Below are 15,196 nucleotides of genomic sequence, written 5' to 3'. Positions count from 1 at the left end.
GAGGCTCCCCTGGGTCGGGGCCTGCTGGCACTGCGCGCAGGCGCACATGGCTCTAGGCCCCCCCACGCGGGAGTGGGGCCTGCGCAGTGCTGCTCTAAGTCTGCCCAACTCCGGGGGCTTCCCGCCGGGCGGGGGCCGCGGGAGGGCGGGGCGACGGAGGGCGGAGCCACAGGAGGGCCCCGCCGCGGAGGTCGTCCGCAAGGAAGGTCGCGGCCGTACGTGCGGCGCCCGGGCGACGCCGAGTGCGTGCAGGACTGGCAGTACGTGACAGAACCCCGAGCTCTCATGCCCGCCGCGCTGACCCGCCCCTCCCCGGGGTTCCGGCTCCGCAGACCCTCCGCTCCACCCCGGTGTCCCAATGACAAGTTCTTTCGCATCCCGACCCAGCAACTGGGTGTCGGGCCCCCAAGCACGTCAGCCCCTCTTCACCGAATCGTCACCCCCCCCCCCATGCCTGCAGGCTTAAGCGGCAGCCACAACCCCGCTTCTCCAAGGGAGGGGCCCGAATGACGGCTCTCCGGGCCAATAGCGAGGCGGCGCGGGGAGGGCGGGACCAGGAGGCGGGAAGTGGGCGTGGCCTCTCGAGCTGGGCAGGAAGTTCGGGGGAGGAAGCGCCCAGAGCGGCTCGAGGACTTGGGGCGTTCGCATCTCTCGGCTCTCTCTTCTCTGTGTCGGCTGCACTCCCGCTGCACTCCCTCCCCTCTTCTTTCCGGGTCGAAAGAATCCACACACCAGGTACGGCTCCGAGAGGGGCGAGTGCGTGGGGACCCTCCGGCTCGGGGGTTCTCCTTCCCTTCGGAAAAGGCGCGGGGTTGGCGAGGGGGCCCCGAGGGCACGTGCGGGGGGGCCGACCTCGTCCTGCCGGGGCGCGGGTGGGGCCCCGCGAGCCCCCTCCGCGGGCCGGGGCCGGCTGCAGGGCGCGGGCGGCGGCAGGCGCACCTGTGGGGCGTTGGACTCCTTGGACGGGAGGATGCAGATCAACATGTGATTCCGGACCTCTGGGGCCGAGAAGCTGGGCTCTCAAGGTCAGGGGCGGCGGGTGCGAGGCACGGTTCGTAGTCGTGGTGAGGAACGGAAGGCCTCGGGGAGACGGATCGTGGTCATTAAAACCGGGCCCTTCCAACATGGAGGAAGGGGCCGAGGGAAAAGATGCCCAGCAGGCTGCCGTCCCCTCCCCCCACGTGGCGGCCGGCGACTGGGTTGGTCCAGCCCGTCGCTGATCCGGGATAAGCGGTGACCAGTTTAACTGGTGCTTAGGCCTGAGGAAAGTGCCACCGAGCCGGCGGATAATTGGGAAGCCCTCGGGAGACCTCGCCCGAGTTAGGCAAGAGCCGCTGCGGGCTTCCTGGCCTGCCGCCCGCAGCCCCCGAGCTGACGTCGGATGTATTTGAGAAAGCTTCCTGTTCGCTCTGCCCTTCCCTCTAGGTAGTGTGGTCCCCTGATAAAATGCTTTCCAGGCATGGAATTTTCCAAAACTTTTCCAAAAATTTCAGAGCCGAGGAAGATGTTTAAATATGCGTACCTTTTGAAATATAGTAAAGCACTATGAAACGCTCTTGACTAATTAATAAAATTTCATTGTTAGACAATAAAACCTCAAGTGGACTCAGGATTTGGGGGGGAGGGGGAAAGATGGGGCTCCTGAGCTTTTGGTCTCACGGGTGAAGTACCGCTTAAGTCACAACTCTTTCGCTGGTTAATTGGAGATAAGAGTTAGATTTGTCTGCCCAGATGGGCTTTGAGCCGGCACTTTAATATCGGAAGTTAAGAGAATGCCCCATTTGCTACTTAAGAATGTGTTAGGAAAGATGGTCAGAGCCGAGACCAGTTAGGTAATTCCCCTTGGTGCTAGTTTCCTTCCTAGCCACTTGATTTCTCTCAAGTTCTTCACCCATTTTCCTTTGTGGAGAACCCCAAGGAAGAAAAGTAAGAGGACTTTCTTAGAAGACTTGTTATTTGTTTCTTCTACACATCCTTTTCCCTCCCCCACCCTAGGTCTTTCTCGGCCTCTTTGTTTAAAGAAAAAGTCTTCCCTCTATTTAAAAGTTATAATATTTCATCCCTAAAATGTTAAAACCAGTTAAAATGGCTTTTGAAAGGAATCCTAATGAGAAATAATCACATCTCTTATCTTGCTCAAATACTATGGTTTACTTAAGACATTCTTGGTATGTACTCTAGGCTGGCCTCAAACTCTTGATTCTTCTGCCTTTGCTTCCTGAAGCCTGAATTTAGTGGAGTGCGCCACCATGCTGTGCCTCACCACGCTGTGCCTCGTGCTGTGAATTTTGAGAGACTCAGAAAATGGCGGTAGCAATGACCAGTCCTGACCTCCAGTCTCAGAATTTCTGATTATCAAATATTTGCCCATCCAACATGCTACTGCTACCTCAGGCTTCATTTGGTGAATTAAATCCCAAACTTCAATCACAATTGCTCTAAAAGCCAGATTTCTCCCCTTTTTTTGCCCTACTCAGCGCTCTTCATTACTGGTGACAGTGGCCCATATCAGAGCCCTTCTGCATGTTAGCAACCCACCACTTTCCAGTTGTATTCATTTTCTCCTAGGTGTATACATTTTCAGCTTTTTGTTGTTGTTTTATTTCATATAGCAGATCTGAAAAGCCTGGGCCAAAGCCCTCCAGAGCTGGTTCCAGTTTGTTTCCTATCTTCATCCAAGAATTAACCTAGCCCCTTCTATGCATAACAAGCATACTACAGAACTGTGTTCCTAGCCTACATGTATTCTTTTTTTGGGGGGGGGTCGGGTCATGGGGCCTGAACTCAGGGCCTGGGCGCTGTCCCTCACCTCTTCAGCTTAAGGATAGCACTCTACCACTTGAACCACAGCACCACGTCTGGCTTTTTTTTTCTGCTTATGTGGTGCTGAGGAATCGAACCCAGGGCCTCATGCATGCAAGGCATGCACTCTACCACCGAGCTACCTTCCCAGCCCCTACTTGTATTCTTCTGAGCAGTGCTGGGATCTAACCCCAGGCTCTGAGCAGGCCAGGCAAGCACTCTCCTGCCACTGAGCCGAGCACCCTCAGTTCCCAGTTCCCCAGGCTATTTTGTCAGAGGCAGGCTTTCTACCAAGCAGCCTTTAAGTAGACGGTAGTCCAGGAACCCGCTGCATGAATATGCAAATGCTGAGTTGTAGTTTCAATAAGGAAGAAACTCTGTTTTCCCCACAGAAATTCACCATGTCTATTTTGAAGATCTATGCCAGGGAGATCTTTGACTCTCGTGGGAATCCCACCGTGGAGGTTGATCTCTACACCTCCAAAGGTAAGGGCCACACACTTTCCCATGCTTGCTTCTGTTATTTGACCTGGGTCTACACATGCTCGTGGGCTGTGACTCCTAGAGGGAGCAGGGCAGTCCTTGTCTTGCTTCTGCTTCATAATTAAAACAGAATGTGGTTTGGCTTTCCTGTTAGTGAAGCAGGGAAGTAAGGTGACTCCTTGAGACCTTATCCCTAAAAGGGCTCATCGCTAGTTCTTGGCTACATAGCTTTCTCTGACCAAATAAGCAGCGATAGGGTATCCTTTGCTCTTGACAAGGAAAGGTGAAGGGGAGGACGGGCAGGTATGATTAGAATACCCTTCATCCTTGTCTCTGGTCTCTTGAATGGAGGATCTGGGAGGTTACTTCTACTTTGCACTCAGGGACAATCCAAAGCCTCTTAACCAGGCCATTCATTCTCTGTGCCCATCCTCCACAGAGAAGAGTTCTCCCATGTAAAAGTGTTACCTGGTGGGGCTCTCAGAGCTTTTACTTTAGCTAGGTGCCCATGAGTAGCTTGTGCCTGAACCCCTAGCTGCTCAAGTGGCCAAGGGAGATAAAGCTTTGACTTTAAGAAGCAGCCCTAAGCTTCTGCCCTCATTTACCTCCCACAGTTTTCTCTTTTAGAAGTGAACATAGTAGGTACTGTTGGAAAGGACTCCCAAGCAGAAGGGCTAGTCCTGGATCTGCTGGTCAGAGCTGAGTCACTGTGAGTCACAGGCTGGCACTGGAGCATAGCCCTTCCCTTCCTGTCTGCCCCTACCCCCCCCCCAAAAAGGCAGAATCTTCAAGTCTTGTCTTCATTACCACAAGGCTGCCCATGTTTCTGCTTTCCTTTGGCGAGGCACTGGGCGGGTGGGGCGCCTACTTCTCCTGGGCATGTGCATTACAGTGAATTCTGAGTCTACTCAGGCTGTGTGCCAGGATGTGCTGTTCTGTGCTAGGTAGCATGGGTTTAGCCCTATGGCTGGTTCCTGTGTTTGCAGGACTGTGATTAGTGTTCGTTTTCATTCATTCCTTTTTTTGGGGGGGGGGGTTCTGGTCGTGGGGCCTAAACTCTGGGCCTGGGAGCTAGCCCTCAGCTCTTCAGCTCAAGCTAGTGCTCTACCACTTGAGCCACAACGCCACTTCCGGCTTTTCTCTTTTTGCTTATATGGTGCTGAGGAATCGAACCCAGGGCCTCAGGCATGCAAGGCAAGTGCTCTACCACTGAGCCACCTTCCCAGCCCTTTATTCCTTTTTGATGTTTGTTCTGTTTCGTACTTTGCAATTGGGTAGAGAATCCCAAAACAGCACTCATCACTATCGGGATGGAAGCTTAAGATGGAAGTTTCTCATAGAGCCAACTAGTTTCCGGTTGCTACTATTTACCTCAAGTAGGAATCAGAGCACCTTCAGTCTCCTACCTGGTTTTTGCCAGGCAGGGCCACCCAGTGATAGAACGCCTGGGAGAGGTGATCTGTAAATCTTTCTTGCTGGTCCTAGGGCTTGAACTCTGAGCTCTTCTGCTCAAGGCTAGCACTCTACCATTTTGAACCACAGAGCCACTTCCTTTTTTCTTTTTCTTTTTCTTTTTCTTTTTTTTTGGGTCCGGTCGTGGGGCCTGAACTCTGGGCCTGGGCATTGTCCCTCAGCTCAAGGCTAGCGCTCTACCACTTGAGCCACAGCGCCACTTCCGGCTTTTTTCTTTTTGCTTATGTGGTGCTGAGGAATCGAACTCAGGGCCTTAGGCATGCAAGGCAAGTGCTCTACCACTGAGCCACCTTCCCAGCCCACTTCCTGTTTTCTTACAGTTAATTAAACATGAGAGTCTTACAGACATTTCCTCCCTGGGCTGGCTTTGAACTGTGATCCTCAGATCTCAGCCTCCTGAGCAGCTAAGATTACAGGCATGAGCCGCAGTACCTGGCTTATAAATCAGTTTTCTTGGTCAGGCCTGGGGCTTGAAGTCAGGCCTGGGCACTGTCCGTGAGCTTTTTGCTCAAGGCTAGCACTCTGCTGCTTGATCCACAGTTCCTCTGCTGGCTTTTTCTGTTTACGTGGTACTGAGGAATCAAACTCAAGGCTTCATACATGCTGGCCAACCACTCTACCACTAAGTCACATTCTCAACCCCAAGTCATTTTTCTTTAAACCTGAGAAATCACTTGTGCTGGAGTCTGCACTGCAAAATCACTAAAATGAGAGGGTGGAGGAAGGATGTGACTCAGCTAGTGTTGCCACCCACGTGCCATCTGGGGTGGGGGGCTTGGGCTGTACTCTACTCACGTTTCCCCTCTCCTACAGGTCTCTTCCGTGCTGCTGTGCCCAGTGGTGCCTCTACTGGTATCTACGAGGCCTTGGAGCTCCGAGACAATGATAAGACTCGCTACTTGGGGAAGGGTAAGCTTTGGAGGAAAGTAGGACCACCCACTCCTGCCCTTTCCCAGATCCCAGCACCCTAATAGTAGTACTTTATTTCAGGTTTCACTCCCAGTATCAGTGAGCAGTATACTCAAGGCAGGTGTTTTGCCACGTGAGCCTCAGCTCCAGTTCTGGCTTTTTGATGATTTATTCATTCACATACTTTCCTACCTGGACTGGCTTTGAACCTTGATCCTCAGATCTCAGCCTTCTGAGTAGCTGGGATTACAGGCATGAGCCACTAGTGCCAGGCTGCAGTTTATTTCTAATCTGAAAAATTCCTCCTTGTTAGGCCAGGGTGCCTAAGCAGGAGAGAAGGATCTATAAAAATTGTGCAGTGAAAGCGGGGCACCGTGGCTCACGCCTATGATCCTAACTACTTGATGCTGAAATCTGAGGATCACAGTTCAAAGCCAGCCCGGCCAAGGAAAGTCCGTGAAACTTTTTTTTTTTTTTTGTTTGTCGTGGGCTTGAACTCTGGGTCTGGGCTCTGTCCCTCAGCTCTTCAGCTCAAGGCGAGCGCTCTACTACTTGAGCTACAGCGCCACTTCCGGTTTTCTGGTGGTTTATTGGAGATAGGAGTCTCACGGTCTCTCCTGCCCGGGCTGGCTTTGAACCTCGATCCTCAGATCTCAGCCTCCTGAGTAGTTAGGATTACAGGCGTGAGCCACTGGCGCCCGGCTCTGTGAAACTCTTATCTCCAATAAACTACTAGAAAACCGGACAGGGCACTATGTATGGCTCAAGCAGTAGAGCGCTCGCCTTGAGCTGAAGAGCTGAGGGACAGCACCCAAGCCCCAGAGTTCCAAGTCCCAAGACCAACCAAAAAAAAAAAATTACAGTCAAGTGTCCCGTGCTGTGGGGTAACAAGATGTGTAAGGAAGGCCCAGCTAAGGCTGTGCTCCGAGGAGGCCTCAGTGACTAGAAAGTCACTTTGCTTTCCTATTGACTGCTTCTCAGGAGCACTGTTTTGTTGAAGTAGCCCCTCCCTCCCTGGCAGCTGTGTGTGGATTCATTTGTTAGCCTTTGTGCACTCTTCTCCTTGCCAGAAAAGAAACCTGTGTGACCCGGTTCTGACAGGATGTAGGGCTGGCCCCGCCTTTTCCCAGGGGCAGCAACCCTCCCCCAGTGCATTGCTTCTCTCCTGGGAGGGCAAAAGTCTCCTGCTATAGCGATGAACACATGCACAGCGCATGCACATCCCGATCCTGACACGGGAGGGGCAGCCAGGGCCAGGGTTGAGCAAGAGCTGAGAGAGCCTGTGCACTACTGTCATGAGTGCTGGCCCCACATGTTGGAGCTGTGGGTTCTGTGCAAACAGACAGTGCACAGACCTCAAGCCAGCCTTTGTCCCTGCAATGCCTCCTGTTCCACCCTCTGTCCTCCATGTCCTTGAACCCTGTTCTCTTCTCAGTCTCTTTTTCTTTCCTTCTCTGTCCACGTCTACTGGACAGGTGTCTCCAGGCCCGTTAAATATGTTAATGAGTTCCTGGCACCAGCCTTGTGTACACAGGTAAACGCTGCATCCTGCGGGGTGAGGCTGATGTGCTCAGTGCATGGTCTTGACACTAATCTCCCTCATGCGGTCCTGAGCTGGTTGCTCCTTGTGTGGCTCTAACCCCTAGGGAAGAGCACTCAGACTGGGCCAGCAAGTCCCATTGCGGAGGGAAAGCAGTGGATGGAGGAGCTAAAAAAAAAACCCTTTGGAGGGGTTTGGAGGGACTCAGACTCTGGACCCATCTTTTTAGTGTTCTATCAATGCTGCTCAAGCCTGCACATTCCAGTTACTGTCAGTAATTTGATTTGATTGTTCCTTCTAGGTGTTTCACAGGCTGTTGAGCACATCAATAAAACTATTGCACCTGCCCTGGTTAGCAAGGTAGGACGCCCCCTCCCGATAACTAATGTGTATCCATGCTCCCAGGGCCTTTCCCACCCACAGAAGAGCTTATTCTGAGAGCCAGACCTGCAGATTGGATTCCCTGCTGCGCATGAGAGCCGCATATGCATGAGCCCCATCTAACCTGGCTCCTGCCTCTGTCTATTTCTGTAGCACCTGGAATGGTTTTTCTGATACTGTTGTGTTTTGGGAAATTATGGCCCACGGTTTAAGGACAGCTCTATGGGGTGTGGAGGTACGGGCCATGATGACTCATTTTTCATGAACTTAAGAAAGCTATGTTTTACTGACGTTGTTTCTAACTGTGGAAATGTCGTTAATGTGAAACCTTGTTTGAGTGGCTGTAGCTCAACAGTAGAACATGGGTTTCACATGTTCAAACCCCAAGTTCCATCCCTGCACTCCCCCTTTTAATTTTTTTTATAAGTTCTGGGGTTTGAACTCAGCTTGCTGATGTCCCTGAGCCATTTTGCTCCAGGCAGAAGCTCTACCATTTGAAGTACAGCTCCTGGCTTCATACTGTGATCTTCAGATCTCAGCCTCTTGAGTAGCTAGGATTACAGACGGGAGCCACTGGCAGCACCTACATCAAACATCTTACTTAATATCATCAAACAGAAAAGTAGAGCTGCTATAGATAAATTCGGGCCAAAACCTCTTTTATCCTTCCACAATCTCCACAGAGTCCCCGAGGGGAAGGTTGTAAGCCCTGTCCGGAGCGCTCTCAACTCCCATCCATCCAGCCTCATGTGTTCACGCATCTAATCCCTCTTGCTTTGCATTTGCCTTGGGAAATGAGGGGCTTCTTTGTCAAGTCCCCCGCTTGTTTATTTGGGCCTGGCCTTTATGGCATCCTCTAATTGCTCCCTGCCCAACTGGTCCCCAGAGGTAATTAATTCCTCGTCAACACAATGCCCGCCTGCCCCCACTGTTGGTCTCCTGGCACACCACACACCTAGTTCTTTGTCCCCTCGTGCCCTCACTGGCATGGCTACGGCAGAAAGCTGAGCTCCTGTGCTAGGCAGCTGTTTTGTTTTCTCAATGACGCCTTGTCAAAAGTGACAGGTGCCAGGTTGTTAACATGGCATGAGGTTGTAGATCATTTTCCTTTGGCATTTTATGACAGAACTGGGAGGCTTTTAAAATAATGCCAGTGTTGACTAAAAAAAATATTTTGAACGCCCCCAAGAATTCTAGACACCAGTGTTACTAGCTTCTCTGCCAATATCCATTGGCAATATCCGCAGGCATTATACTAAGCAATTCTGGACTGCCTGCAAGGGGGGCCTGACCTGCGCAGGGAGGTGGCTTGTCCTGGGTCAGAGTCATGAGAGGTGGACTAAGAGCCAGCCTTTGCGGGCCCGGCTCCTGAGTAAATGGTGAGCACTGTTAGACTCGTGGAGCAACCAGTCAGCCTCTACCGGACAAGCATGGCCTGTATGTTGGGGACCTTGGAAGTGAGTCACAGGCAGTTTCATTTTTTCTCATTTCCCACTTGGCGGGGGGGGGGGGGGGGGATGCATACTGGAGCTCAAACCCAGGGCCTTGTGCGTGCTCAGCACGGCCTCTGCCACGCAGCTCACACCCAGTCTCCTTTTGGCCCATAAAACAAATAGAGCACAGAGTCAGTTTTGACTTTGCGCAGTTCCAAAGTTCTCCTGCTACAATGACAGGAGGGCTGGGCTTGCCCCGTGACCTAGTGTTCACCCTTCCCCTCCCTCTCCCTCCCCTCTAGAAACTGAATGTGGTGGAACAGGAGAAGATCGACAAACTGATGATCGAGATGGACGGCACTGAGAACAAATGTGAGTGGCTTGCTGGGGGAGACATTTTAGAGAACTTTCCATCTGAGGTCCTGGAGTCTTCAACAGGAACCCAGTGTGACAGTCTGGCCTTTCCTGCTTCTGTACCCCAGCAGGAGAGGTCTCGGGAGCAGGGGGATTGAAAAGCAGTGGCCTTACAATAGGGCAGGGCAGCACGGAGCCCCCACTGTGCTCCCTGACTTGTGAGGTCAACAACAGGAGGAAGACCTCTCACGACAGCCTGAGATGGGGTGCAGCCCAACTGTCTCCATTCATTCAAACTCACCTCGTTCCATTCTAGCTAAGTTTGGTGCCAATGCCATCCTGGGCGTGTCCCTTGCTGTCTGCAAGGCTGGTGCGGTAGAGAAGGGCGTGCCGCTGTACCGCCACATCGCTGACTTGGCGGGCAACACCGAGGTCATCCTGCCAGTCCCGGTGAGTGGCTCCTTGGGACTCCATGAGCAAGAAGGTGCTGAGGGGGTCTACTCCCTCTGGAGCCAGAACCCCCCTACATGCCTACACCTCCTCGCTGTGATCTGCAGCTCTGGAGGCCTGCCGCCTGCTGAGTGCTCCTTGACCAGTGACGACCTTCTTGTCTTACCTCCCTTGATTTGATTTGTGATGGGCAGCAACAGTATTTCTTGCTCAGAATTGCAGTTCTAAGAGACAGTCACCCTCCAGGCCCCACAGACACTCCCCAGCCCCCCCAAATAAAGTGTGCTGTTGCATGCTTCTCCTCTGCTTCCCCAGGCTTTCAACGTGATCAACGGGGGGTCACATGCCGGTAACAAGCTGGCAATGCAGGAGTTCATGATCCTTCCCGTGGGGGCCTCGAGCTTCAGGGAGGCCATGCGCATCGGGGCGGAAGTGTACCACAACCTGAAGAACGTCATCAAGGAGAAATACGGGAAAGATGCCACCAATGTGGGCGACGAGGGTGGCTTCGCCCCTAACATCCTGGAGAACAAGGAAGGTAAAGACAGGAGCGGCTGCGGCAGGCACGGCCTGGGGCCACCGCTGCAGGGCAGCACCAGCCTGGCAACGCCGCACAGCTTCCCCATCTGAGACAAACATGGTACATGCCAGTCAGAAGGACCAACAGCTGAAGGCCAGCCTGGCCTACCACAGAGGGAATCTCTCTACCTAAACAGCAATCTCTTCATTTCTAAGTGGCCTGGTGTGGAGGTGGTTTATTCCCTGGCATTCTTGCCTTGGCAGGGTAGATTTGAGGTCTGTGTACAGAATGCACCTGGTATTCAAGACTGTTAAGTATTTTGATGCATTCATCTGCAGTTCAATGTTGAGATAAGGTGCCACCGTTACTCTGCCATGCTGGCCTTCAGCTCTTGGCCTCAAGCAGTCCTGTCTTACAGGCATATACCAACACACTTGGCCACCAACTACAGTAATTGTTCAAATAGGCTTTTTGGCTTTGACTCAAGGCGTGTGAGAAGCGTGTGGATGGTATGGAAAGGTTTCCACATGAATGGCTCACTGCTGACTACCAGAGGTGGCCATGCGTGAGTGTGTTTGTGTTGTCTGCAAGGACAGCTAATGAGGAAAGCGTCTGTCCTCATTTATTTTTTTGTCCCAGGCCTGAGGCTTCAACTCAGGTCCTGGGTGCTGTCCCTGTTTCTTTTGCTCAAGGGTAGTGCTTGACCACTTGGACCACAGTTCTACTTGTGGCTTTTTTTGGGTAGTTTATTGGAAGTGGGAGTCCCATAAGATTTGTTGCCCAGTGGGCTTCAAATTGTAATCTTCAGATCTTTGCCTCCTGAGTGGTTAGATTCTGCTGGCAGGCATCCTTGCCCAGCCCATCTTGGTATTTGAATGAACCTGATGAGATTTTTTTTTTTTTGGGGGGGTCCGGTCGTGGGGCCTGGGCGCTGTCCCTCAGCTCTTCAGCTCAAGACTAGTGCTCTACCACTTGAGCCACAGTGCCACTTCCGGCTTTTTTCTTTTTGCTTATGTGGTGCTGAGGAATCGAACCCAGGGCAGGGCCTCATGCGTGCAAGGCAAGCGCTCTACCACTGAGCCAGCTTCCCAGCCCACCTGATGAGATTTTTAACTTGTATGAAATGGAATTTCCCCTGGTTTAACCTAATAGCTTATAGCGCTGAATAGTTCAAGGAGCCAAGTGTCTGGAGTCAGCTGTCCAGGTGGAGCTGGGCACGGCCCTTGAGCTCCACACTGCCAGGATGCCAGTCTTCGTGGATCTAAGCTGATTCCACCAGACAAATGATTGCTTCTTCTCACTGCGGCTGTGTCTGGGCATTGAATCTGAATGTCCGACCATAAAAAGAGCTGTGTGCTTAGAATCAACCCTGACATTTAAAAAAAAAAAAAAAAAAAGCTCCTAGCGTTCTCACAGCCTGTGACTGGGCCAGAGAATTTGCGTTTTCTGTTATACCCTCACCTGCCAGATGTTTGTAGGAAATCCCACTTCCACCCACCGTCACCCACACTTGCTGCCCTGTCTCTTTCCAGCCCTGGAGCTGCTCAAGACCGCAATTGGAAAGGCTGGCTACACCGATAAGGTTGTCATTGGCATGGACGTGGCTGCTTCTGAGTTCTTCCGGTCTGGGAAGTATGACCTGGACTTCAAGTCTCCGGATGATCCCAGCAGATACATCATGCCTGACGAGCTGGCTGACCTGTACAAGTCCTTCATCAAGGACTACCCGGGTGAGAGCTCCTGCCACCACCGGCCTCCCAGGGGCTTTGCCGCTGGCTGCACTGTCATGCTAACCCTCAATGCCACGCCACACCTCCCATGTCCCCCGCCACCCCCAGTAACTCAGCTCCCCATGGGAGGATCCCACCCAGGCTCGGCTTTGGTATAAAGCAGAGCCCTATTTCAAAGTAAACTACTGGACTGGGAATGTGGCTGAATGGTAGAGTTCTTGCTTTGCATGCATGAAGCCCTGGGTTCGATTCCTCAATACTATATACATAGAAAAGGCAAGACGTGGCACTCTTTGTGGTTCAAGTGGTAGAGTGCCAGCCCTGAACAAAAGAAACTCAGACAGCTCAGGCCCAGAGTTCAAGCCCCAGGACTGGCAAATAAAATAAAATAACCCATGCTGATGGGCTAGAAGTACGGCCGACTGTACTAGAGCTCCTGCCAGCAAGCGCAGCTTAGGGTCTAAGGCATGGTCTGATTACTTGTTGGTCTTGTTTTTTTGACAGGATCTCTGTTTTTGAGTGTACAGTTCTACACTTACTCTCAGTGGCATTAACCTCAAACCAAAGGAAAAAACTGAGCTGTATTCAGTGGCACATGCCTTAATCACAGCACTTGGGAAGTTGAGGCAAGAGAACTTAGTTCAACACAAGACCCTGTGTCAAGAAAAAATACCCTTTGTGCCAGGTGTATAAGATTTCCCAGAGCTGGTGGGATAGCCCGCCTTCCTTCCCTCCTTCCCTCCTGTCCTGGCTGAAGCTTCACCTCTCATGTGTCTCCCCAGTGGTGTCCATTGAAGACCCCTTTGACCAGGATGACTGGCAGGCGTGGAAGAACTTCACAGCTTCGGCTGGCATCCAGGTGGTCGGGGACGATCTGACAGTGACCAACCCGAAGCGGATTGCCAAGGCTGTGGAGGAACAGGCGTGCAACTGCCTGCTGCTCAAAGTGAACCAGATCGGCTCTGTGACGGAGTCCCTGCAGGCGTGAGTGCCCCGAACCTTAGCGGATGGGACGTGGGGGGGGAGAGGATGACAAAGGAGGCTCTGCCGCCCGCCTGTCGTCTGTCAGGGGCAGGTGCTGGTGGTGAGCCCTCTGGTTAGTGTCCATGGCTCTGCTCGGCACCACAGTCATGCCTCTGGGTTGTTTCTGACCTCAGGTGCAAGCTGGCCCAGTCCAATGGTTGGGGTGTGATGGTGTCGCATCGCTCTGGAGAAACGGAAGACACCTTCATTGCCGACTTGGTGGTGGGGCTCTGCACGGGCCAGGTGAGAGCCGTTGGGGCATGTGTCCCCTCCCTGGAAGACCCACAATGGAGGATGGGGTGGGTGCCGTTCTTCCTCAGCCTTCTGGTGGCTCAGCCTGTGAGGCAGGAGGATCACATGTTCAAGCCCCACCTGGCCAATGTAGTGAGACCAACCACTACCCTCAGGAAAGAGTGGGAGCTGATGCCTTGTTCCCTGCACAGCTGGGCTCCCTGTTGTTGGGGTTTCCTGTGGGACAGCCCCAGGGCCCTCTCCCACAACCCGCACCGTGTCCCCCACAAGTAACATGGCCTTTGTCTCCCTCCAGATCAAGACTGGCGCACCCTGCAGATCCGAGCGCCTCGCCAAGTACAACCAGCTCCTGAGGTAAAGAGGCTTTCTGAGCCCCTGGGGGGCTGGGGCTGCCCTGGGGTGGGCAGGGCTGGCAGCCTGTTTCGTGTGATGCTGCCATAGCCCTGTGCTATGCAGCCATGAGTTCAGAGCTGGTGGGATGGCATCAGTAGACAAGCAGGTTGTAGGGGAGCCCCTCATGGTGGCCCGTCTCTTTGGCTCTTATCACTGGGAAGCCCTGAGCTCTGGTGTCACTTGGTCCAGTGGCAGCATCCCTGACTCCATCACGTGGGTGGGAGGGGCTGCGCTAGCATCTGACTTCACCCTTTTCTCTCCCTTCACCTAAGAATCGAGGAGGAACTGGGCAGCAAGGCCATGTTTGCCGGCAGGAACTTCAGAAACCCTCTGGCCGAGTAAGCCACGGGCAGGCGAGCCTGAGCTTCCAGCACCTTCTGTTACCATCGGCTGTGTACCCCTGCCCACAATGTTGGAGCGCAGCGTGAGGCCCCCCCGAGCTGGGGCCTTTGTGTAGTTTGTTCCCTCCTCTACTGCTTCCTTAGAACTTGTGCACAAAACAGGCCCGACCACGGGCACCCTGTTCAGATCCTAGCTCTGTAATCATGTCATTGGCCCCAGTCATCGTCACCATGCTTGCCACCTGCTGTCTGGAGCCACATGCGCCTCCAGTGCGATTGCCAAGGTGGCCACAGGCTAGATCCCCAGTGGTTGTACGTGCGAAATAAAAGCCTCAGTGACCCGTGCGCGCACCGAGTGTGGGGAGCCGCCTGCTGTCCGTCCTTGTGTCTTCCGTCCCAGCAGGGCCTGCGGCCAGACTTTGAGGGATGTCCCAGACACAGATGTGAAGGTTCTGATGGCCCCCGTCCCCATAGTTGTCCAAGCCAGGACTCCTGAAAACCATCCTGGAGAAGTAGTGTTTCAGGAGGCTGAGGCAGGGGGTCAGCTGAGGTGACAGTGCCCATCTCAAAAAACAATGCCCTCAGGTGGGAGATAGAGACTTTGAGAAGGTCTCAGAATTCATCTGACAAGTGCAAAAACAGGTGAAGTATTGGCTTATGTGAATATTTTCTCTCTATAATTCACTTGAGTATCTTGAGTTCATTTTAGCCTTTTCTCTAGAGAGCTACTTAGGGGCCCTTCTTGTGACAAACATGCCCACTGCTCATTTCCCCCAATCCTAAAAGCACAGAAAAGCAGAATCACAGGGAGAAACCCTGCATTCTAGGCCGGGCATGGTGGTGCATGCCTGTGATCCTAGCTACTCAAGAGCCTGAGATCTAGTATGAGAAGGTGACTCAGTGGTAGAGTGTTTGCCTCACATGCATGAGGCCCTCGGTTCAATTCCTCAGCACCACATAAACAGAAAACTCGGGAGTGGCAATGTGTCCTAAGTGGTAGAGCAGAGCAGTAGCCTTGAGCAGAAGAGCTGAGGGACAACATCAGGCCTAGAGTTTAATCCCCATGACAACAATAAAAAAGACTGGCTCCAGTGGCTCATGCCTGTAATGCT

The 15,196-nt window shown here is 52.9% G+C and overlaps 1 protein-coding gene across 3 annotated transcripts; it reads left to right on the top strand.

Moving 5' to 3' along the window:
* The first annotated feature begins 602 nt into the window (after positions 1 to 602).
* Positions 603 to 14,429, top strand: Eno1 (enolase 1). Of its 3 annotated transcripts, none has more exons than XM_070037282.1 (12): positions 603 to 735; positions 3,195 to 3,288; positions 5,572 to 5,667; positions 7,509 to 7,567; positions 9,324 to 9,393; positions 9,692 to 9,825; positions 10,141 to 10,363; positions 11,878 to 12,075; positions 12,858 to 13,059; positions 13,233 to 13,341; positions 13,646 to 13,704; positions 14,016 to 14,429. In XM_070037282.1, exons 2-12 carry the CDS (start codon positions 3,204 to 3,206, stop codon positions 14,083 to 14,085), a joined length of 1,305 nt encoding a protein of 434 aa, XP_069893383.1. In that variant the 5' UTR covers positions 603 to 735; positions 3,195 to 3,203; the 3' UTR covers positions 14,086 to 14,429. The 3 variants fall into 3 exon arrangements, with proteins under 3 accessions (XP_069893383.1, XP_069893381.1, XP_069893382.1); XM_070037280.1 differs by lacking the exon at positions 7,509 to 7,567 and adding an exon at positions 7,143 to 7,201 and having other exon boundaries at positions 653 to 735; XM_070037281.1 differs by lacking the exon at positions 603 to 735 and adding an exon at positions 944 to 1,025.
* Positions 14,430 to 15,196: the final 767 nt, after the last annotated feature.

Source organism: Dipodomys merriami, unplaced genomic scaffold (genome assembly GCF_024711535.1).
Source record: "Dipodomys merriami isolate MVZ:Mamm:240054 unplaced genomic scaffold, mDipMer1.0.p SCAF_28, whole genome shotgun sequence".
Classification (NCBI taxonomy): Eukaryota; Metazoa; Chordata; class Mammalia; order Rodentia; family Heteromyidae; genus Dipodomys; species Dipodomys merriami.
The sequence above is the reverse complement of the archived record's forward strand: the minus strand, read 5'-3'. Positions and strand labels throughout refer to the sequence as shown.

Coding starts and splice junctions, on each gene's coding strand:
- Eno1 (XM_070037282.1), top strand. CDS start 3,204: ATGTCTATTTTGAAGATCTATGCCAGGGAGATCTTTGACTCTCGTGGG. Junction 7,568..9,323: donor CACCTGCCCTGGTTAGCAAG/GTAGGACGCCCC, acceptor CCTCCCCTCTAG/AAACTGAATGTGGTGGAACA. Junction 10,364..11,877: donor CATCCTGGAGAACAAGGAAG/GTAAAGACAGGA, acceptor GTCTCTTTCCAG/CCCTGGAGCTGCTCAAGACC.